This window comes from Embiotoca jacksoni, unplaced genomic scaffold (genome assembly GCF_022577435.1).
Source record: "Embiotoca jacksoni isolate LCO1_2020_lvr unplaced genomic scaffold, fEmbJac1.0.p SCAF_8, whole genome shotgun sequence".
NCBI lineage: Eukaryota > Metazoa > Chordata > Actinopteri > Embiotocidae > Embiotoca > Embiotoca jacksoni.
The window spans coordinates 7,801,542-7,824,997 of NW_027185436.1; the positions used below are offsets into that span (position 1 = coordinate 7,801,542).

General features: G+C 42.8%; 2 protein-coding genes across 11 annotated transcripts; both read left to right on the forward strand.

The window, feature by feature from the left end:
• Positions 1–1,757: 1,757 nt before the first annotated feature.
• Positions 1,758–13,873, forward strand: lzts3b (leucine zipper, putative tumor suppressor family member 3b). 5 transcript variants are annotated; one of them, XM_069178092.1, is made up of 8 exons: positions 1,758–2,017; positions 4,866–5,879; positions 6,481–6,951; positions 7,024–7,191; positions 7,410–7,538; positions 7,967–8,158; positions 9,285–9,515; positions 10,785–13,873. In XM_069178092.1, exons 2-8 carry the CDS (start codon positions 4,983–4,985, stop codon positions 11,850–11,852), a joined length of 3,156 nt encoding a protein of 1,051 aa, XP_069034193.1. In that variant the 5' UTR covers positions 1,758–2,017; positions 4,866–4,982; the 3' UTR covers positions 11,853–13,873. The 5 variants fall into 5 exon arrangements, with proteins under 5 accessions (XP_069034193.1, XP_069034195.1, XP_069034194.1 ...); XM_069178094.1 differs by having other exon boundaries at positions 4,991–5,879; XM_069178093.1 differs by having other exon boundaries at positions 1,758–1,975.
• A 2,239-nt stretch (positions 13,874–16,112) lies between these two features.
• Positions 16,113–23,456, forward strand: ubox5 (U-box domain containing 5). 6 transcript variants are annotated; one of them, XM_069178473.1, is made up of 9 exons: positions 16,113–16,224; positions 17,072–17,197; positions 17,324–17,387; positions 18,063–18,164; positions 18,856–19,592; positions 19,792–20,405; positions 20,507–20,692; positions 21,714–21,975; positions 23,373–23,456. In XM_069178473.1, exons 3-8 carry the CDS (start codon positions 17,334–17,336, stop codon positions 21,932–21,934), a joined length of 1,914 nt encoding a protein of 637 aa, XP_069034574.1. In that variant the 5' UTR covers positions 16,113–16,224; positions 17,072–17,197; positions 17,324–17,333; the 3' UTR covers positions 21,935–21,975; positions 23,373–23,456. The 6 variants fall into 6 exon arrangements, with proteins under 6 accessions (XP_069034574.1, XP_069034576.1, XP_069034575.1 ...); XM_069178475.1 differs by having other exon boundaries at positions 21,714–21,947; positions 23,373–23,446; XM_069178474.1 differs by lacking the exon at positions 23,373–23,456 and adding an exon at positions 22,065–22,687 and having other exon boundaries at positions 21,714–21,947.

Consider the following 23,456-nt stretch of genomic DNA (forward strand, 5'->3'; position numbering starts at 1 on the left):
GCTTCTTCTTTGGAGATACGCAATTTCAGTATTATAGCCGATATGATTGATTACATAGGCCTAAGATTCAAATACATAGCCCTACATTATTATAGAAAGCTGGGTTGGTAAGTAACTGAATACATCATATGAAAGGACACACAGTACTATTACTGTCCTGACAAACTGATCAGTTTGTTGATTAAATTCAGCAGACAATCACATATGGGCTCATGCAGAGTTGGTGCAGTCGTAGTTAGCTGGCCTCATAAAGTTCCTGTATTTTTCCATCACAGAAGATACTTTGCTACAGGAAGAGCACAGGTGTAACTAATTATGTTAATGACAGGAACAGTATATGAGCACCTGTTCCTGTCAGGGCCCCGTAATGTGCTGCATGTTATCTTATTGGCACTCTAAATTAAACCAACCAATTACTGTTATTATTTACAACTTTGCTGTACCTGCTACGAGAAGTCTCCAATGCACATCTAGGACAATATTTGATAAACTTGCTCAGTTAGATGATCCAACGCTCCTCTCCTGTCCTGCTGAGGGACCCTGGTGTTTATTTTCCTGAGCAGAAGAAGGGCTATAACAACCATAAACCACATTTTTCTATGCAAATACTGAAGGACAGCACAGTAATAAGACATCTAAACCAAGACTATTCAGAGAGACGTCAGATGTTTCTACCTGAAAGACACTAAATTATGATTAAGGGATTCAAAATATAATCTGGGATAAAAGTGCCACATTGAAAGGCCACTGGACATGAGTGAAAGTCAGTGAAAGAAAAGGAATCTATACATGTGCGTTGTTGTGTGTGAGCAAACTGAGAAATACTAGCAAGTCTTTCCAGAGGATACTGGATTCAGCCCGTCTGTGGTGTTGCACTTCCATATTGGCTTCACTTTTCATACCTGAACACTACATTCATTTTTATGTACATATTGCATTTCATATATTTTTATATTAAGTCAGTGTGTGATTCCCTTCAACTTCAGAAGATTTAAGTGTTTTGAAGCTAATTGTTTTGGTTGTCAAGTCCTCACCTTTACTGTTTTTCACTGCTCTCATAAGCATTGAGTAACTGTCAGTAAATTATGTTACCCACTCAGCAGCAATTACAGACAGACAAAGTTAGGGACTATCTGGTAAACAAGGAAACAGTTAGTTTATAGCTAGTTACTGCCTCCAAGTGGCCAAATATAAATGAATATGGGTTTAAGCTAGAAGGCAATTTATTGCTTTTAATTAATTTGTTTTTGACACTTGACTTATGTTTTCTATGCATCCATCCATCCATTTATCCATCCATCCATTCGTCCATCTGTCCATCCGTCCGTCCATCCATCCATCCATCCATCCATCCATCCATCCATCCATCCATTTATCTGTCCATCCATCCGTCCATCTGTCCATCCGTCCGTCCGTCCATCCATCCATCCATCCATCCATCCATCCATCCATCCATTTATCTGTCCATCCATCCATCCATCTGTCCATCCGTCCGTCCATCCATCCATCCATCCATCCATCCATCCATCCATCCATCCATCCATCCATCCATCCATCATTCCGTCTATCCTTCCATCCTTCCGTCTATCCGTCCATCCATCCGTCTATCCGTCCATCCATCCATCCCTCCATCCATCCGTCCATCCACCCGGGGGACCTTACAGTAGGCCTATATGACTATAGGCTTTTCCCGAGGGAGAGCACTGGATGAATGCCAAAAGGGGGCGTTTGTATCATGTAGCCGGAGGGGCGGGACCAGAGGTGGGTGTGTGTCTCTCAGCTGATGCGCGTATCAACCGACCGACTCCATCATCAGCATCCGACGCTGACAGCGGTCGAAGACAGCATCCCTATTACCGACCCACGGCACCAACGCAGAATAATTCAGAGCCCGGCCGACAGGACTGACGTTGCTGTCTTGTGACAATATTGTTTATTGGAGCTGCCATCTTACACACCGCCAAGCTGCAAAATAGTGAGTAGCCTTTGATGATGGACCGCCAGGATGCTACAATCGGTAAATCAAAGCTACTGCATGATACGTCGTCAATGTCACTGACACTGTGCATTTTAATCCAGATTCATTGTCTGTGCAATTCGGCGAGGGTCGTGCGATTGTGTTTTGTCTCAGGCCTTGCGAGTAATTGTTAGGGAGCGCAGTCGATTCAGGGTTTGATGCGGATGCTGCTAAAGCCGCCCTTGCCGCCCAGGGATGCAGAGAAAAGGGAGAGAGAGGGAGTCGTGAGGGGAGGGGATTGAGGCAGAGCAGCAGATAGATAGGCAGTGTATTTTACTACTACTACTATTCACCCAAGTGGAAGTAAACCTCTAGTAAAGGGGCTGAGAAGGGGAGGTGCACTGGCATGACTGCCTCTCTCTCTCGCTCTCTTTCTCTCTCGCTCTCTCTCTCTCTCTCTCTCTCGCTCTCTATCTAAGCAAGGGTAATGTGATTTTCGTGATGTAAATATTTAGCTGTGACCAAGCTCCAAAATATCTTGTATTTCAGTGTAGCTGATGGCTACAGATCATAGCCATATAAACCTAATAGCATATATGTAGCTATACATTTCTTATTTCTCCACATAAATGTGTGTACACGCAAAGATTTTGTTACAATGTACAGAAATGAATTTTGATGAAATTAATGCTACTTTTATGAATGTTATATATTCAGTTTTAGATGATGATTCAGTTTTGTGGTCATTTTTGAGGCTGGTGGTTTGTGATGATGTTGAGTTGCTTTTTGACTTCTGGCTAAAAGGACACAAAGTATTGCAGATATCATAAAATGTAGGGGCCCAAGCCGGTCTTAGATGGAGATGTGGTCAACATCCTATACCCTTAAAACCCGAGGGCATCCACTGAGAGGTGTTTCCAATATTTAGTGTACTCTCACTGATAGAACTGTGACACCTGATGAAATACTTGAAACACCTCCCAGTATAATGCAATACAGTTGAATACGAGAAATTCATATCGCTTATTTTCCAGTTTATTAGGTACACCAAACTGAAAATAACTCATACAATCCTGCATTGAATCCTTCCTTAAAACAGTTTCAGAGATGTTTATATTCAACACTAAAGTTTAGTATGTCATTTGTGATGCTGCTCAACTGTATTCATCCCCCGAGAGGTGTTTCTAATATCTTGTCCATAGCGTTATATTAAGGTTATACTAAATATTAGAAACACCTTTCTCAGGGGAAGCCACATGAGCTGTGTTCAAATTCCCACGCTGACATTCCCAGAAAGCAGCCAATATATCAGTAAACTGTCAGAGTGTGGTTATTTGATCAACAACAAATTTGTTTATGAATATGCTCCATGGAACGTAACGTCAACTCCTAATTAGATCAAATGCAAGAAACATTCTGTATTTACCTTTCAGTTTTCACTGTTTTATTGGTGCGTATTACCAAATGAAATTGCAGTTCATCAAATTACCAAAAATGTCCACACAGACAGCATTTCGCCTGCAGTCGCCCACTTTCCCCAAATGCTAATAGAGCCTTGAGTGTAAAGCAGTACAGTTCGACATCACCCGAAACTACAACCTCTGCAATGATATAAAGTTCAGTTAACACCTCTCTGGAAGAGTTTAACCTTCATGAGAATTTCTTGCCAGACTGTTGTATTAGATTGCATTAAGTTCATTGAAGTACAATAAACTGGCAATTTAAATGCATACTAACCACATTAACAGGAATACATTGCAGCCTCCTTCACATTTACACAGCCCTGCAATAAATATTTATTTTGAGTAGTAGAGATTTTGATACTGAGACTGTGTTACACAGATGTTGACGAAACATTGTGGTGTTTAGTTTGGGTTATTTATGTGGTGGATTGTCTTTCACTTTAATGTACATCACCAATAACTACTGCCTTAAAAGTTACTATAGATGTGCAGTAACCCTCATATTCTGTTTGGTTCCTGGAGACTACATTAAACTGCTCCAAAAAACATACTTAACATAGTTTCATTATGTAAGAGAATTTTTCATAAACATAATTTTTGTCGAATGACATGTCTCAGATTTATGGAACAAAAGATGACACATTGGGCTCCAAGAGACCCCAACTAAAACAATGTTATTTTTATAATACTATACACCTGTGCTCTACTGCAAATATTATTACAATTTTGGTAAATTAAAGCGAGGTCTGACCGGTACTTCTAATTCACCATAAACATATTTATTATAATAATGCTATGTTTCCATTTTTACTTAATAAAATGTGCAGACCAAGTTTGTGGCGATGTAAAGGGTTCCCACCTCAATACTTAATACAGAGGAGTGAATGAAAACTGAACTTTGTAAGCTTCACAAAAACGGTATTCATTACAGGGCTGTTGTTTTTGATTGTATTCGACCTGTTTTATGCACATATTCCTTTGTTTGTGGCCATAAAAAGCCAAAAGAAACCTCCAAACAAACAAATACCCTCCTTCTCCAGTTCAATGATGCTAACAGACACAACATTCAGTGTAATTTGTCTTTTTCATGTCAGATCAGTTTGAGTAATCTCTTCAGCCCATTTCTCTTGACCTATGCACAATAATAAAAAGTCCACAATTACTTGGCATATCCTCACTTATAGGTGTAGGCCTATACATAATGAACAGATGCCATAAACAGAGTGATACTTTGACTTCATCATTAAAGTCTTATTTTTACACTTCTCTTCACTGTAGAGTTGTCCAGACTTATCTATCTGACCTTTTTTCATTTTTATCATGGTGGGAGGACCACGCTGCCCCTGTATGTGGGCTGGAATCTATTCTGCATCTGTTATTGTATAACTAGTCCTTATGCAAGTACAATATTGTATAACTCCTTTCGTTTTTCTGTGTTCCTCTAGTGTGTGTGCCCCCACTACCTGCATTAGGTTGTGATGACCCACACTACTTCCAAATGTATCTGTGACCCTCCCCAATCCTGACTCCTAACCTCTAATCCCTGACCTTTGACCCCCACTATGGGCAGTGTTGGCAGTGGGGTGGCAGGAGAGCAGGAGTTTGCCATGAAGTCTGTGGGTACGAGGACCACCCTGCCCCGAGCCCCTCCTCTCTCTCGCCGTTGCCCTGCCGACCGCAGCTGCAGCGCAGAGCGGCTTCCCCGCCCCCCGGCGACTATATCAGACGGGACGGCTTCTAGCGATGAACGAGGCAGTGTTAGTATCGGAACTGGGACCTGTACTGGGACTGACCGGCCCACCGAAACAGCCTCCTCAACCAACACTGAATGTACAATGACAGGCCCGTCCAACAACAACCAGTTGGACTGTGGCAACGGAGCGGGCAGGAGGGAGAGGGAGTGGGAGAGGGAGAGGCAGCGGGAGAGGGGGAGAGACAGGGACCGGGATCGAGACTGGGACCGGGAGAGGTTAGAGAGGGAGCGAGAGAGGGAGAGGAACCGGGAAAGGGAACGGGAACGAGTAGAGAGGGAGAGGCTGGAACGGGAGAGGGAGAGGGAGCGGGAGAGAGCCAGGGAGAGGGAGAGGGAGAGAATCGAAAGAGAGAAGATAGAAAGAGAGAGGGAGCGCGAGAGAGAGAGGGAGAGGGAGCGAGAGAGAGAGAGGATGGAGAACGAGAGGATGGAAAGGGAGAGAGAGAGGGAAATGCAGGCCGCAGGTCTAGATCTCTGTGGGAACATTGTGGGCCGAGGAGCAAGTGAGAAGAACGGTGTGGGCATGAACCAACACCACCACAGAGAGATGGCAGCCGCCAGAACCGACAGCGAGAACAATCCAGCCAGCCACAACCCTCCAAACCACAACCCGCCCAAGATCCTGCCAGTGTCGGGAAAACTGGAGCAGGTACTTCAAGACTTAGGACAGTGGCCCCCGACCTGGGGGTCACCACCTTCAAAGGGGGTTTGTAAAATGAATCTAAGAGATCCGAAGATGAGGGGAATAGTGAAAAAAATGTGAAAAACTGTCATAAAATTATGTTTGTTTTCTCATTCTAAGACTTTATTTCTGTTAAAAACTTTAATTGAATTCTTTCTGACCTCTTGAGGCCGTTAAAAAATATTACAAAACCCTTTTTTGCCCTTAACAGTGTTAATCTGTTGTGAAAAGATTCCCTCTTTATTTGTACATCAAAGACTGTTGAAGCCAAATATTGGCTTTTAGTATGAACAAATTGAGAACTATATACTTTGCTCCCCACTTCTTGCATGGCAAATATGCAGAGGAGGAGTGATAATTGCCACCAAAAACTGTTATTCATGTTTCCCTCTTGGGACATACCTGTTTGCAAGAGCTTCAGAATTTAAGCAGCTACAAATACATCATAATATGTACAATGCATTTCCTATATTCTTTTGTTAGGCTTAACATGTCAAAATGCTGAATTTTTCTCACTGAAACGTTCACTACAGTGTACTTTGGTCTGTGAGCTGCCGCTCATGTATCTCGTATTTCTCTCTGTATTTCTTTCGTTCCTTCCTTCTTTCTTCCACCTCTGTTGCAGGCGATGCAGAACAACTCAGGCCTTGTTCGTCCCTCTGCCTTCAAGCCGGTGGTTCCCAAGAGCTTCCACTCCATGCAGAACCTGGTGGGCCAGGCAGGAGGGACCGGGGGCGAGGGAAAGACTGAGGCGAGGAGTGAAGGGTTCAGTGAGGGCAGAGTAGGCAGGAGAGGCAGGGATGGAGGAGGAGGAGAGTCGGGAGAGGTCCCAGAGGCCCTGCTCCTGGACCAGGACAGCCCAGTGAGGGTCATCAGGAGTGAGGGAGGGGGAAATGCTACTGAAGTGGTTCAGGGAGGGATGTCCGATTCAGGGAGAAACTCCCTGACCAGTCTGCCAACCTACACAGGCTCAGGGTCTGGTTGCGGTCCCCCAGCAGTCCTGGGGCCCCTCAGTGCTTCCACCAGCCACATCAACAGGTTGGGCATGGCTGGGGCCGCCGCAGTCCTGGACAAGCTGGAGAAGCCTGGTTACCAGGTACGCTTTGGTGACTTTTATCACCTGACTTTTATCATTTTGAATGTGTATTGATGCGGTTCTTTCCTCCAGAACGGGCTCAGTGCCTCAGACAGCGGCCGGTCCTCCTCCGGTAAGAGCTCCTCATCCTATCAGAGGCTGAGCCACCTGAGTGATGCTCCAGCACCTCTACGCCCCTCGCCCTCCTCTGATGACATCATCCAGGACCTCGAGGACCGCTTGTGGGAGAAAGAGCAAGAGGTCAGAGGCCACTCAGTTTGTAGGCACTCAGTTCAAGGACTTGTCCAGTATTTAAAGGGCCAGTTCACCCAAATTGAAAAAAATTACTAGTGGTGAAGCTATGTAGATGTGTTTGTTTCTATTTTCCCAGGTATTGAGACTGTTTCCGAAATTTCTGCTGCACTTAACTATTTAGGTGGCTGCTTTGTGGCCTGATTCCTGTTATTTCTTTCCACTAGGTGCAGCACATGCGCAGAAACCTGGACCAAAGTGAGGCAGCGATCATCCAGGTGTTTGAGGAGAAGCAACGGGTCTGGGAGCGACAGATGGACGAGCTGAGGCAAAACTATGCTTCACGCCTGCAGCAGGTGACCTGATCACACACTTCAATTCGAGGATTAATGTTTAATCCTCGATCGCCTGTTAAAATCAATCAAATTCATGAAATGATATTACACAAAAGTTCTCCCTGTAGAAGCAGTGCTGATGAGAAACACATGGATATAAGCAATACAAATTTTGTTTGTAGTCTAAAAGACATTTAACTTTTTTTATCACATCCACTGTATTTGCTTTTTTTATCGTTGGAAGAAGCCACATCTTGCTCTTTGATGAGTGGAATCTTTTCCAGGTTTTGAGAGGTTAATGCTGAAATTGAGATGCAAGTAAATGCAGCATCATATGAAAAGCATACTAAATTTATCCCTGATATACAACACTGGATCTGTGTGTATACGGTCCACGTATACATAGATGTCATGAAACCTTATACTGTGTATGTGCATTTGGTCTGCAGGTTACCCGTCGTGCTCAGCGCTCCCAGACTGCCCTTCAGGCGCAGATATCCCGTCTGTCCCAGGACAAGAGGAGGCTCCAGGAGGAGATGGCAGCTCTGTTGGCTCAGAGGGAGGAGCTGGAGAGAAAGTGCCTGGATTATAGGAAGGAACAGGCTGACATCTTGCCTCGTCTGGAGGAGACCAAGTGGGAGGTGAAATATGAGCATACGAGTTGTTGTTATGTGTTAGTTCAGTAAAATGGTATTAGGGTTACATCAGGGTAGAATGACGACATGAGCAGTCAGTAAGACGGGTGTGTGTGAAGCTGCGTATGTGTGTAAGTACAGATGTGGCTGAAAGTGTTGGTACAATTACACCATCATACTCTTCCTACTGAAACTGGAAGAGAAACATAATAAGACAGTTGTCCAAGGAGGTAAGAAGGACAATAATTGCCAAGCGTGTTCAAGGTAAAGGCCCTCTCCAAGCAGCTTGATGTACTCGTGACCACATCTGCAGACATGAAGGCCATAAGAGGAACATTGATCACAGACTGAACAGAAGACAGAACAGAAGTTTAAATGGTGGAAAATATAACCAAGATAAACTCCACAACACATTAAAACTGACCTCCAAGATCAAGGTACAAAAGTTCCTGGTCATAACATACATCAGTTTCTGAATGACATTGGGCTCCAGGGAAAAAGATCCCATTCTTGAAAAAGAAAAGTACAAAAATTGAGTTTTCTGAAATGCACATTGACGAGTCACAGTGTCCTTTGAACAGATAAAACAAAATTAGAGCTTTTAGGTGAGTCACATCAGCTGTACAGTCCACCATCCCCACTCTGGCTCATATGTGTTATGGGGTCTGGAATATGGTGCTTTAAATCTATGCAGGACGCAGTGAAATCAGAATATTGACGTAGCACTCTGCGGCAAAACGTTATGCCCAGTGTTCGATAGGTCTGGCTCAGTTGCAGGTCATGGCTTCTTCATCCGCATAATGATCCAAAACATTGAACACCGTGAATGGATGAGCAAAAACAGTGGGCTGTTTAGCTATTAGTCTTGATTTGAATCCAACTGAGCCTTTATAGAAAGAGTGTACTCTGGACTAAGAGTCCCAGTATTTTAGCCCATGGCATTTTTATTAGTTGTATTATTTCAAATAAAATGTTACTCAATCAATCAAACGCATGGTCTGCTCTGTTAAGTGTGGAATAGAACATAGGGGATGCCAGTTCCTTTAGGTTTCAATTTATATCCCAGAAAGTGGAAGTAATTGAATGCTAAAAGAAAAAACACTGACTGTTTAATTAATTCTTCCTGTGGCAGGTGTGTCAGAAAGCAGGAGAGATCTCCCTGCTGAAGCAGCAGCTGAGGGAGAGTCAGGCCGAGGTGACCCAGCGAGCTGGAGAGATGGTGGCCCTGAGAGGCCAGCTGAAGGAGCTCAACGCTCAGTTGAGGGAGCGCGAGGAGGTCATGCTGGGCCTGAAGGACTCCTACAGCACCAAAAGTCTGGAGCTGGAGAAGTGTGAGGGAGAGCTGAGGAGGACTCTGTCTGAGGTAGGTTATCGATTACACGCAACTTCATACTCAGAACAGAGGACTTTCAACACCAAGGATTACAAATAAAATAAAAGCACAAAAAGATCATTCATTTACATAAGTTAACAATCTATTAATATTTTTACATTAAAAACATATTTAGTCATCCACTGTTATTAAGGATCTTCCTCAGTAGTGCAAACAGTTCCCTCTATCAAAAACATAAAAGCACCTTGAAGTGTCTCTGATTAAAACTAATTTTGATTTATTTCCATGTTTTTGTTTAGTATAATCTCTACTTCATTTTATTTTAATTTTGTTGTAATTTGTAAGAGTTTACAAGGGAATTCAACCAGCGCCGGTCCAGCACTAAAGAGTGGAAATGGAGGGATGCACTAGGTTCCTTTCCTGATTTAAGGTGCACAGAAAAACAAGCTCTGTCTCTTTACAGAAAGCTAAGATTCACCCAAGTCAGTATTATAATTATTTCATTATTAGGAGCACCAAAGTCACTGTCAAAGATTAAAATTCATATTGTTGACCTTGGATATATTTATATATATTTACTGATAGAATCCGTCAGCAGAATTTGATGCTAATAGTTTAATAATAATAAACTAATGTTAAAGCCTCATAGTTAGATCTGATCTATGCGATAAGCCAAAAATGGTATATTAGACGTATTTATGTACAGTCACATTGGCACAACAAGAACAAGACAGATTTTGTGCTTCTCCTTCAGCTGATGTTTAAAAATAGTCGTCATATCTCCCCTCAAAAATGCATGAAACTTACCTCAGTATTCTCAGCCTATGATGAAAATCTTGTGCAGCAGCAGAGTATGGTCAATTGCTTTAGGGTCTGCATAAAGTGCAACACAATGTTGATGACACTCCAGAGCAGTCAGAAAATAATTTACAACAAGTGAGATTGCAGGATTGTGATGTTTACCTCCAAATCTAGATTGTTGAGCATTTAATCCTCAAAATCCTTTGGAGGGATTTAAAAAAAATTGGCTAGGAGACTGGGACAAATTGGGGATTGGGCAACATTATATATCACAGCTGCACACAAAAAAGTCCATTGTGCTGAATGAGCCCATAAGAAGCTTACAAGAATATAATGTCTATATGTTGGGTATTCTATTACTAAAAGGGCTGCACGGTTATATCAACATTCTTTTTAAAAACACTTTATGCATTTATCAAATGCCATATTGTCGGTTATAAACTGATATAAAATCATGTCAGATTTTTGATGAGAGACTCTACCTTTTGCTTTCCACAGGTGTCCATCCTCAGAGAAAAGCTGGGTGTGTTTGAGGCAGAAGTGCTGAGTTTAAAACGGGCTCTGAGTGAAGTGAGCAGAGGAGCAGAAGTTGTCATAAGCCCGAACTTAGCTGCTGCAGGGCTGTTGCCACCGTGGGGAGCTGTCCACTGCCCACGAAACCCAACTGAGCCCTCAACCAACTCCCTCACCCCGACATCTGACTCCCTGCTGAGTCTTCAGAGTGATGAAGCCAAAGCTCAGAGGCAGGAAGCTCAGAGACAAGAGAGGCAGCAACGCGAAGAAGCTCAGTGGCGCGACGTGCAGCAGCGGCAAGATGCTCACATGCAGCAGGACATTCAGATGCGTCAGGATGCCCAGATCCGACCGGAGGCCCAACTCCGCCAGGAGGCTCACCTGCGCCATGAAGCCCAAATCCGCCAGGAAGCACAGCTGCGTCAAGAGGCACAGCTCCGTCAGGAGGCCCAGCTCCGCCATGAGGCCCAAATGCGGCAAGAGGCTCAGCTACGCCATGAGTCCCAACTCTGCCAGGATTCGCAACTGCGTCAGGATGCCCATCAGCCACAGCGAGTCCAGGAGGGTCACTGGGATGAAGCAGGGGAGCTGCGCAGGCAGCTGGAGCAGCTGCAGGCCGCGTTACGCCTGGAGCGGCAGCAACGGGAACGTCAGGCTCTCAACTTTGACCAGGAACGGCACACCTGGCAGGACGAGAAGGAACGGGTTTTGAAATACCAGGCACAGCTGCAGCTCAGCTACGTGGAAACGCTGCAGAAGAACCAAGCTTTGGAAAAACGTATGAGCCAGCTGGGAGCCAAACAAACCACAACCTCCACCACCACCACTATTACCACAACCACCACCACCTCCCCGACCTCCTCCAATTCTCCTCCTTCACCGCCAGTCCTCTCACTTCTGGCTCCTCAGCCGCCCCCCTCCCTCTCTGGCCCCATCGCCCTCACCCTCTCCCCACCCTGTGAAGACCAAAAGGGCCCTGCATCCATCCACCAGCTTGCCCCTCCCTGGGCGGGACCCTCGCGCCTGGAGAGGATAGAGTCAACTGAGATCTAGAGACAGCTCCATGAAGGAAATTCTCCAATTCACTACACTCACGGTGACAAGGCCTCTCACCCACAACCACTTCAGCATTCAGCAGAGAAACATTTCAGTCTACAATAGAATAAATCAGTACAGTCTGACATACTTTTCAAAGCAACTCTAAACAGCAACAAGGCCGACTGTAAAATGCAGCATTATCAGTTACAAGCAGGTCATCTGAACAGGAAGTTGAACTACACTCATCATTATCAATGATTTTTCACCCTCCTCAGCAGCCTTTCTCTCACTAGTTGCAAATTACTACATCACTGTAACTGAAAAGTGTGCCACACTGATGGATGGCAGAAAAACAAGATGTTAAATGACAATGTTTAGATTACAGCACTAATACATGAGTCATTTAATGCCCTTGCTAGAAAAGGACCAAGGCAATCAGGGATATTGTCAGAAATGAACAACAAGAATATAATGCGGTATTTATTCATTGTAAGTCTGTGTCACTGGTTATGTAAAAGTAGAATTAGCGGTCAGAGTGTGTGATGTTAACTTGCATTTTTGGCCAGAGAGCGCCTTACTCCATTCTTTCCAGCATGTATAAGAAAATAATTAATGCTGGGAGTAGATGAAAAAAAAATGAAGAGAGTAATTACCATTTTCAGTGCTTTAATTAGAATATCAGCAAACCAGTTACACAACATTACGGCTGGACTATTTCTTTTAAATCCCAGCAGATATTGACGTCAAACATCACACAGATTGATTCTTGATTCAGTTTTCAAGTCATTTCATGCACAGGGTCCAACATGGATGGCCCATTTAAACACATTATTAAGACCAACAGAGTTTATATTTTCTACAAATTGAATTTAAATAGATATGTTTAGCAGATAATCATCCCCAACTGAATATAGAACGAGCTATTGGTGAACCTGGTTCGCCTTCACTTCAGATTTTCTGTGGTGTCTAAAAATGAACACTAGGGATCACTAGGGAGCTTTCACAGCACTCCTAACTTCAATTTCTTCTCATTGAACTGCCACGAGAATGTGAATGGAAGCACACGATTTGAATTTGATTATTATGATAATTGTGTCATTCGCTTTGTGCATTCACAGCCAAGAAATGTGCGAAACCAGTCAGTATCCCCAAAGTAAAAAAAACAAAACAATTTTATAGAATGTATGATATACTAGAAAGAAATACTTATAATAGTTCTAGATTGTAAATGTGTGTGAAAGAGTGCGCAAGCGAGAGTGTGCATGTGTGTATACATATGAAAAGCTTCAGCTTATGAGATTGAGGATAGAGGGACTAGTGGCAATACGGCAAGTGAAGATATATGAAGAGCAAAGGGATTTTCTTTTAGGTACAGTAAAATGTACATCAAAGCTTGTGAGAATGAAATTTCACAGAGAGAGTGTGTATATCCTGAAAAACTCTTACTTTTTTCTGTATAGTTCATTTAGACAAAGCAAGTGAGAGGGAAGTTGAAAAAAAATATCTGAAAAATGGAGAGTCTGCCTCTTTAAAGGGAGCATTCACACCAACTGCACTATGTCCTACACACAAGTTATGATGTACAGTAGACTCAGATGTGAATATCATGGCTTTTATATGTGTTGTTTATGCCAGCATACAAAGATTTTGCTCAAGAATATTAACTTATCTCTAAAGTATTACATAGTATTATCATCTTTATTACTGTTATTATATTATGGTGAACTGACAGAGGAAAATATGTGCCATTTGAGCTTTCCTTTATGTGTTTTGTTTTTTTTAACTGTGTAGATAGCCTACCTGGTCTACCATAATGGTGCAATCATAGCAACCCTGTCCACAAATGATGTTCCTTTTGATGTAGGTGATAAATGTAGTTACAGTATTGCATTGTTTAGAGAACAAAAGGATACTGATTTTTATACATGTTTAAAATCTATTGTTTGCATTTATGTTACTAGTACTGCTCTGGCTTGATTAAAACCACCCCTTTGTTAAAATTCAGCAGAACTAATAAAGATATGTGAATAATTCAACACTTTTTGTCAGTGAGCCAATCACTTTTCCCTCAAGATTGGATTCTGGCAACCAGCTTTGAATATACTGACCAGAAGAAATAAATGGAGTCCTCGAAATAGTGCAGTATGGGATTATGCCCGGCACGGTGTATTTTCTCAGTGGTTTATGAGGCTATGGACTCTCAAAAGAAATAAATCTCAGGGGTCCCAAGATGATTAGATGCAAGAAGACACAAAAATTTGTTTAAAAAAAAAAAGTAGAAGACAAAGATACTGGTTATATAGGCTATAGAATAAATATAATACACACTGAATTTATATCCCTGAAAAGTATAATAGTGAGTAAACAGTAAGAACCCTCAAACAAAAGAAGCCTGGGTTCTTCCCTCTTAACACCATGCATCTGACTGAGGCGTTCTTGAAATGCTGCAGGCTGCGTGTTTGCTTCTCATAAGGATGAGCTGCAATGTAAAATATAAATACAAATAATCCAAACATTAAATGTGCTTGTTGGAGACATTTTAGCTGTACTGTGATACGGAAAACATAAATATCAACGGACAAGTAATTCGATTGAGGCTATTCTTGCTTATATAACACTTGTTGCATCTGTTGGGCGTCGACTAATTTGAAATTATAAATATGCAGGGTGTCCCTTCTCGACTTCCTTAGATGTTTATTCCAGCTCCTTTGAGATGATTTAAGTGTCAAAGAACGGGACACACTGCAGGGCAATGTAAGGGAAAGCAGAGATGTGCATCTTGCATTTTAAGCACATGCAGAAGTAACAAAGAAAAAGGGCAGTGAAGGATCATCAGTGAAGCAGCAGTCAAGAGTACATTAGAAACATTAGACAGAATTCAGTTCAGAGATCTAACACTTAGTATGGGTGCAATTAAATCCACCCCTAACAACGCATTAGTGGTAGAAGCTGACGAATTGTCATTAAGTTTAAGACATTCAAAACTAGCTCTGGCATTTTGGGTGAAGCTAAAGGGATCTGGTGAGGAACTTCCCGCATCAAATTTGTTGTGTGATTGTTGGGAATAAACACAACTTAAAGGCAAAGGGTTTGGTTGGACTATTAGTACAATGGCCAAAGAATACGGTCTAAATGGGTTGGAGTATGGGCCCAATGTAATGTGGAGAAATGTTCCCCGTTGGATATTACCAGTCCACAATGTGGATTTAACACTCGTGGAACAGAAGAGAAAATGAATGGAAAGAAATTTGAGTGATATTGGATATCGGACTCAAGAATATATAAACAATAATTATTGTAACTATATGCCGGTTTATACTGATGGATCAGTGGTATTCATACCAGAATTTAATCATGTGCAAACGAATTAATGACAGATTGTCTGTTTTAACAGCTGAAATCGTTGCAATAATCTTTGGACTACAATGAGCAGAAGAGGTCAGGCCTGAGATCAGCGGTCACATGTTCCGATTCTGCTGCAGCTTTAAACAGCTTGAAGTCAAAACAAACAATAAGAGAGGATTTATTGATGGAAATAGCTCCGATAATGTTGAGACTTCAAAGACTTGGAATAAATGTTCATTTTTGCTTGGTTCCTGCTCATATAGGTGTGGAGGGCAATTAGAGAGCAGATATGACTGCAAAGAGAGAACTAAAACTAAAAGAAGAGGAGATATTGAATGTTCCTTTTGGAAAGGAGGATGCTAAATCATTGATAAGAGAGGGAGTACGGAATTTATGGCAGAAGAAGTGGGACATTGACATCAAAGGAAGACATTTCTAGAACATTCAGAAATCCATAAATATGAAGGCTTTCACAGGCAAGTAGGAGGTCATATTCTCAAGGCTATTCGGTCATACATAGGACTAAACTCAACTCTGTATTTAATGGCAAAAATCGCCTCAGATAAGTGCACTATTGGTAATGTTGCTTAAGATGTGGACATGTTGTCCTAAATTGTAGTAGATACAATACAGACAGGAACATTTTGAAGGAGAAAATGTGTCAATTGGGACGGAGATGGAGTTTAGAGGGAATTCTTGCAACCAATGAAGAATGCCGTGACTGCTGCAGGGCACTATTGGTTTTTTTAATTTGTTTTTATTATTATTATTATTATTATTATTATCATAATTTAAAAAAAGTTATGAAACGATCACGCTGAACCTACACACTCCGGTACGGTAGGTGGCGGTATGCACCTCTTCAAATTGGTTGCGATCCGCAAAAATCAAATCATAGAAGAAGAAGAAGAAGAAGAAGAAGAAGAAGAAGAAGAAGAAGAAGAAGAAGAAGAAGAAGCTAGCTCGTTAGCAACTTTCCAAAATTGGTCAGAGGAGCAAAATAAAGAGTCAAAGCTGGCAAGCGTGTCAATGACCAAGCAAGGTAAGCTTTTTAAAATGCTCTTAGACCGTAAAGGTAATATTAACACTGTCAGTCTGTAGCTACAGGAATACAACTGATCGCTACCTCTTAGCTCTGGAAAAGAAAACACTCGTGTTAATGTTTGTAACTTGTTGTTTACCCGGAGCCTTCAACTTTAAGAGTGTTTTAATCTGACAGTTATTGTCCTCCTCAATCAATTAATTATCTTGTGCAAAACACGTCAGAAAATAGAGAAAGTTTGTCATCACAACTTCCTCGGGATCAAGGTGATGCAGTCGGGTTGATTTGTCTCGTTTTAAAAGTTTAAAACTCTCAGATACTTACGTGGTTATCAAAAGTGAACAAAGGACGGCAGCAAATTATCACCATTTAAAAAAAAAACCCTGCTTTACCATGAAAATGATCAGGCTGACCGTCAGCTAGTAATCAGTCAACTGTTTGTTCTCAGTTTTAATTATTATAATGAGAAATGATGATATGAGTCATATCTAATGTTTGATTAAAGCCACATTAAAAAAAAAAAAAACCCACACCCATCACAATTTCAGCCAAAGTTTCACAAGAGTGCCAAACCCAAACATTTTCAGTTTACAATGATGGGAGGTGAATACTTACAATTTAAGCGAATGTTTGTCATTTTACTAAACTGGTTCATTATTTATCTGCAACGTCGTTAATTTAATGCTGATTGACGAATCGATGGAGGAGGCAGTTTTTCCAGAACTAACCTTGGTGGCTTTTTTTTGTGGATGATCTGTTTGTTGAATTAACTCTGCAGCTGTCAAACATGCTTGGAGGTCACCATGTTCCCTTTTTTTTTTTAATCACTATAATTACTTCCCACAAGGTAACAAAGTGTGTCCGTACCCTCCTGAAGTCACCGCTGAACATTGTAAATCGGAGGTGACTTGGTCAGCCAGTCTGTTGAAGGTCGTTTTGTTAGGAGGTCTTTTGAGCTGCAGTAGCAAAGACGGTAAACATGTTTTGACCGCGTCGGTGCTGAACAGCTGTATTCTCTTGCCTTTGCCTTGAATATGATCTCGGCATAAGCGACGCAAGGGAACGTGCATATCTCTGAAATCAGTTCATGTCTTCGCAGGTTGGAGAACATGGTCGTGAATCTCTGTCTGCCGCACTTTCAAACAACAGCTCATTGTAACAAGGTGCGACGCATTTCATTCACCTCTCGATTTAACTGTTCCTTCCTCAAGCCGGTTTTCTGTTTGGCGTGTTCTTGGCTTTCCCAACATTTTTTTTTTTTTTATAGTTATAGAGCAAAACTGCTGAAACACGCAGGGCGCGGGTAATTACTAAAACAATTACCGCTGGCGTAAAACAAGTTTAAACCTTCACTTCCACACTTGGGTGGTTTTGTATCAAGGTACCATTCACCTTGTTTCGAAATGAGCAGCGAGAAACGGTGTACACGGACGCAGAAAAGCACAAGATGGAGGACAGCGATGTGAAAATAATGAAGCAGAGGACAAAGTGGTGTGTGGGAGACTGAATCACAAATGTCCTTGTTATGTTCTTTTTATTGCCGTTTTGTAATCTGATCATAGCGGTTAGGGGATAAAAGATGTACTGTCACTCCCTCAAGAAAATGATGTACTTTTACCTCCCCCTGCCTTATTTTTAACTTTTATATTATCAACTTTCATGTGAGGTTTTACAGCCATGTACACTGACATTTTGGATGTTTTCATGTCTGCTATCAACGAACCAAAATAATTAATAAAATAATTATTAAAAACAATATGCCGTATCCCCTCTCTTACAGTGTTTATTATCAAGCTCTTACTAAAGCCCATAAATACTTATTTATTTGTCATCTGCAGCTGTGTGCAGATGGCTATGATGTCACAAACCTTCTGTCAGCTGACCCTGCTCTCCGGAGGCGGGGCTTCAAGCTTGAGTACTTCCTACGTCCACCTGTACAGGTAAGGTGACGCTGTTTTGTTTTAGTAGAGGGGCTTTTTTTTGTTTTGTTTTTGTTTTTGTTTTTGCCAAGAGTTCAAAGAACTCTCTAGAATAAGAAGACCGACACTGCTCTCGTGTCTGTAGCTTCATATTTATCACACAGACATGATATGCTCTTGTCATCTCTGCCAGAAAGCAATCGGCATATTTTCCATTCAGTGATATGTACCAGTAGCCTGAAAGCTCCTGATTATCCTTTTTCACAAAGACTGAGCTACACTCAATGTCATCTTTACTGAAAATGACTGGAAGATTAAAGGCATTGCAGTCTTAAAGCACAACATTGTGGCTCTTGTTGGCAATAAAGGGCAAAATGTATTTGTATAGCCGCTTTCATTCCTCCAGACAATACAAAATAAATACAAGAGAAACAGGTCAGCGTGATCTCAACTCTCAGCTCTTCTCGTTTCAGATTCTAGCAGCATAGAAGCTGAAGCCAGCTTCACAGTGTTTAATATTTACTTTGGGAACAGCCAGTAGTCCAAAAGCAAATGACCTCAGAGGTCTGGAGGGTTCGTATTCGAGTAGTAAATCCGATAAATACTTTGGATCTAAAACTGTTCAAAGCTTTGTGTCATATAGAATCTTGGAAGTTTATTATTAATACATTAATCACGATAACTAATCACGTTTTTACTCCGTTTGTCTCAGGTGACGTTGACGTTTGGCTTCCAGGTGGAGCTGTGCAGGGTGGATGTGGCGCTCTGGCCCTGGGGCATGGACCGAGGACAGGCTTGCAAGAAACTGGAGATCAGCACCAGCTGTGACCCGGCACCTTCCACCGGCCACGACCCGGCTCGGCAAAAGGATCAAATGCAGGTGAAGAACCGCAATGAACAGAACAGAGAAACTCCTCGAAAGCGTGACGGTGAACCTCGGCAGAGCAATGGCCACCAGTGGAGCCGTCAGGCCCGACGGTGGGGAGGAGAGGCTCCGGGTCAGCCTCAACAAAGAGGCCACGCGTTCAAGTGTCAGCCAAACACTGAATCCGGCAATCCCGAGCCAGAGTTTAAACTGGTAGCTCGTTGCGAACTTAGCGAAGATACCCAAGTCTGTTTCACGCGTTCAAACCTTCGTCCGCGGGCCCCGTTCCCCTCACCGCCTCCTCCGCAACCGGCCAACTGTCGGCAAGAGGAGCTGTGGAGCCGAGGTGCGTTCTCGCTCGGCGCTGTGACGCAGCTCCGCGTGACTGTGCCTTACGGCGGTGCCGCGTCTTGCCTGGGGCTGAAGACTTTGGTTGTGTGGGGGCAACCGTCCCGCTGCTGCACCGCAGAGGAGGTGGAGAGGATTAAAGAAGTCCACAAGGCCAATGAAAGACAGCTGCCACGACCTGCGTTCTTCACTCCTGCAGTCAGACAAACCACACAACCAGAACCAACACCTTCGAGGTACGTACGGCACTCATGAAGCATCGATTGAAGTCCTTGATTTCTGGTTTTGTAAAGTCACATGTTTTTGAGCTATTTACCAACCTGTTGTTTTCTTGTCTCGGCCTCCTTCCTTCTTAAATTGGTATTGTCAAAAAAAATGGATTGTAAAATAATTCAATAAAAGTAAACGGGTGCCTGCTCTCTGTTTGACTGGCAGTTTCTCCATCCCAGAAGAATTCCTTGACCCGATAACACAGGAGGTGATGATGCTGCCGATGCTGCTGCCCAGTGGTGTGTCGGTGGACCACGCCACTCTGGACGAGTATCGGAAGAGGGAAGCCACGTGGGGTCGAGCCCCAAACGACCCCTTCACCGGCGTCCCGTTCACTTCAGGCTCCCAGCCTCTTCCCAACCCCCAACTGAAAAGCCGCATTGACCAGTTGCTCCTGCAGAAAGGGATGCCGAGGAGGGACGGGGTGTTGGGGAGACAAGACCAGGGAGAAAATCCGCGGGCCTCAAGACTTATAGATTCCAAGCAACATGGGCAGTCCCAGAACTCTCCCTGCCTCACTAGATGCTCAATGAACAGCGCTGCTATTCAATATAACACAAACAGAACTGTGCAAATGGAAGATACTGGATTAGGTCCTTCATCATATCATGGGAATCACACATTTAACACCAAGCCTCTCAGTACAGACAGTAAATCAGACTTGGACGGAAGAAAGAAACGAGAGCGGAGTGAAATATCCACAGAATCACCAGAAGTGTTGACAGCTGAGGAGCAGCCACCACCTCGAACAAAAAGACCACGAAATGAAGCAGTTTCTGGTGAGTAAAACATGTTCTGTGAGAACAAGGTCTGAAACATTTTTTTTTTTCTGTTCCCTCCCGCTGACTTCTCTGCTGTTTGCTCCTTCATACATTGCCAGTCTCCAGCTGCAGCTCTCATGAGCAGCGTTTGTCAGCGAGTCTGGATGAGGCCCTCTTCTCCGCCCTGCAGGGCCGACCCTCCTTCACTTCAAACTTGTCGCAGCAGAGGCGTGGTACTCCCGACTCTGAACCACAGAACACCACCCAGCAGTGCCAGACTTTAGGCTTTCCAAGCGTGTCCACAGGTAGGATCTGTCCCCTTTTAAAGTACTTGAGGCAGTATTGCACTCAAAATAGTGTCCATTTCAAAATGCATAACTCCCAGGAAGGTGACTTTTTAAAGGGTTTGTGACTGGCTTCTGAGAAGGACGTCAGCTGTGGTCACTTTTGATTCATGGCAGTCAGAAATGCATTCAAAGGGTGATCCTGAAGTATCTAAGCTTCCATAAAAAGATCCACAGATTACTTCTGCAGGATAACCCAAGTCCCTGCTGGTCATCTGTGTGCTGAATAGTTGAATGAGTTATTTTGATAAAATACAAAAAAAACGTCTTAAAGCACAAATATTTTAAGGTAGTGTTGAAGTGTAAAGCTGGCGTCTAAGTTGGAAAAATGTAAGCGCAACAAGTTCAGCTCTTTGCATGTTTTTTTTTTTTAATGCAGAGCTGCGTTTTGGTCTGAATCATAGACGCCGTTTAGATTGACGACGTGTCACCACTTCCTTCCATCGTTCAAAAGGGAAGCCAAAAATATTTCTATTTCCCAGTAGCGTCATGGTGTCCATCTTCATAAACGGTCTAAGTTCTGAGGATTCGCTACCTCTGCTGCACTTTCTTTTAACAAAATAGAGATTACAGTCCTGGAAATAAAATTCAGCTGTGCCAACTTTTCTGACCGGGACTGTAAACTTCACGAGGCTTAAAAAAAATTTGCGTGGTAATTTTTTACACTACTACTAAAGACCTAAGTAGACCATCATTCAGCTCAGGCTGTATTTGTTTCTGTTAATAGACCGTTATTATCGCTTCTCCACCAGTCACAAACATCAGTGGAAAGGTGGGTAAATTATTTAGGCATTCTGGGAAATGCAAGAAACCAAAAACTTCATTTACACCATGAATGCAACAAAAAAAAAAAAAAAAAAAAAAAAAAACTGCTAAAACGCACCACAAAAATAAATGAATCGCCGTATAACTCTGGATGAGTATTTCCAATTGATTTTGGTCAATCTTTTATGTTTTCTTCACCCTCACCTTTGCTTGCCAGGTGAGGAGACCTGCTCTGCGTGTTCCCGCTCGGTCTCGGTTTACTTCGCATCAGCAGCATCAATCTACCGACTACCTTGCGGTCACCTGCTCTGCCGCGGCTGCCTGCAGAGAGAAGCAAAACCACTCGACTCTGCCACCACGTCAACATCCAATCGCATCTTGTGTCCAACCTGCCAAAGCTCTACCCCGCGCAGTCATGTCATACGTGTGCATCACTGACAGATGGCAGAAGGTCAGATTGTCGTAAAACTGCTGTGGAGGTAAATTCTTTCCAAACGTTCCTGTGATATTAATCATCCCTCATTCCTCTTTTTTTTTTTTGTATCATTTTTTCTTTAATGCATTAAAGGTACCTCAAGTCTGACTGAATTATACTTCTTGAAATTTTCTTGGACCCACGACGTCACAAAATCAGATCACGCGGGCCTCCGTAATGTCCGCAGCTGAAGAAGGGTTATCGCTGAAAGCAAAGACTTTTACTAATACAGTGCAAAAATACATACATTGAAAACTCCAGTTCTCCCCCCCCCCCCCCCCCGCCTTCCTTTAGCCTTTTCATCTAGCACTCAAGTGTAGTTGAGGCCTTGGTTCGGTTCTGCGCTCTTTGTACTGATGCCGGATGCGTACATACTTTGACAATGCGCAAAGAAAATGTTGGGGGACAGCAGCAAGCGAGAGCAGCGCTGAGAGCAAGAACCCACAAGAATTTTAAGTAGTAACAGGTGCGACCCAAGGCTGCGTGGTCATTGTGATTAAATTAAAAAATAAAACCTGAGCTCCTGATGTCACGTTCGCCCTGTCCCGACCCTCGCTTTGTTCGGTTGCCTTAAGAAGGTGAACTCATCATGTTCTTTTTACTTATTTAACGTGTTTATTGCTCATGTTTATGGAGAAGCATTACAGTAAGAAATAAATGTGCTTTTTTTTTTCACAACAGAAGCGAAACTCCTTCGGAGCATCCTTGCCCACCTATTTTTTTTTTTTTTTTTTTTTTTTTTTTTTAACCTCCTTAACACTTTCACCTTAATTACCTTCAGGGGCAGCAGTCATCGCACACAAAAGGGTTAAAGAGATGACAGGCCGGCAAACGCTATGCATTGGGTTCACGCTCACAAACTGCACCATTTGTGTGTTGGTTTCCCTGACAACATTAAGCTTAACCAAGGTCATGATCCTGTATCCGCTCAGTAAGAGCAAAGACCATAATCAGTTGTTCTGTATGTGAAATCAGGACAACGGCTTCAATTTCGGCTACTTGACTTCGTTTTTTTTTGTCGATTTTAAAGATATATCGCAGGTATCAGGAGTTCCCTGTAACTACGAGTGTGAACATTTAACAGTAATGTTTATACAACTTTTTATTTCATATTGTGCAGGGGTACAGTAATGCCTAACATGATCACATTTTATACATATATTGAGGGATCACGCTTGAAAGCCGTGATGCAAATGAAAGAACTCCCTGACACTGGTACCTGCCACGTTTGATGCTCAGTTTTGCATTTTTTCATTTAACCTGTTAATCAGCATCACAACAACTAATCGCAGCAACACAACCCTGAGCATGCAACAAGCCCCCCCCCCCCCTCTCCCGAACAGAATGATCACCTGGAAATATGTTTATTTGAAATGCTAAACTTGTTTTGCTCATTATCAGTTGTAGGTTACGTCAGGAGGATAATTTGTGCGACCTGGAGGTTGTCGTGATGCCACCGCAGCTGTCTTCATGCCACAAAAAGTC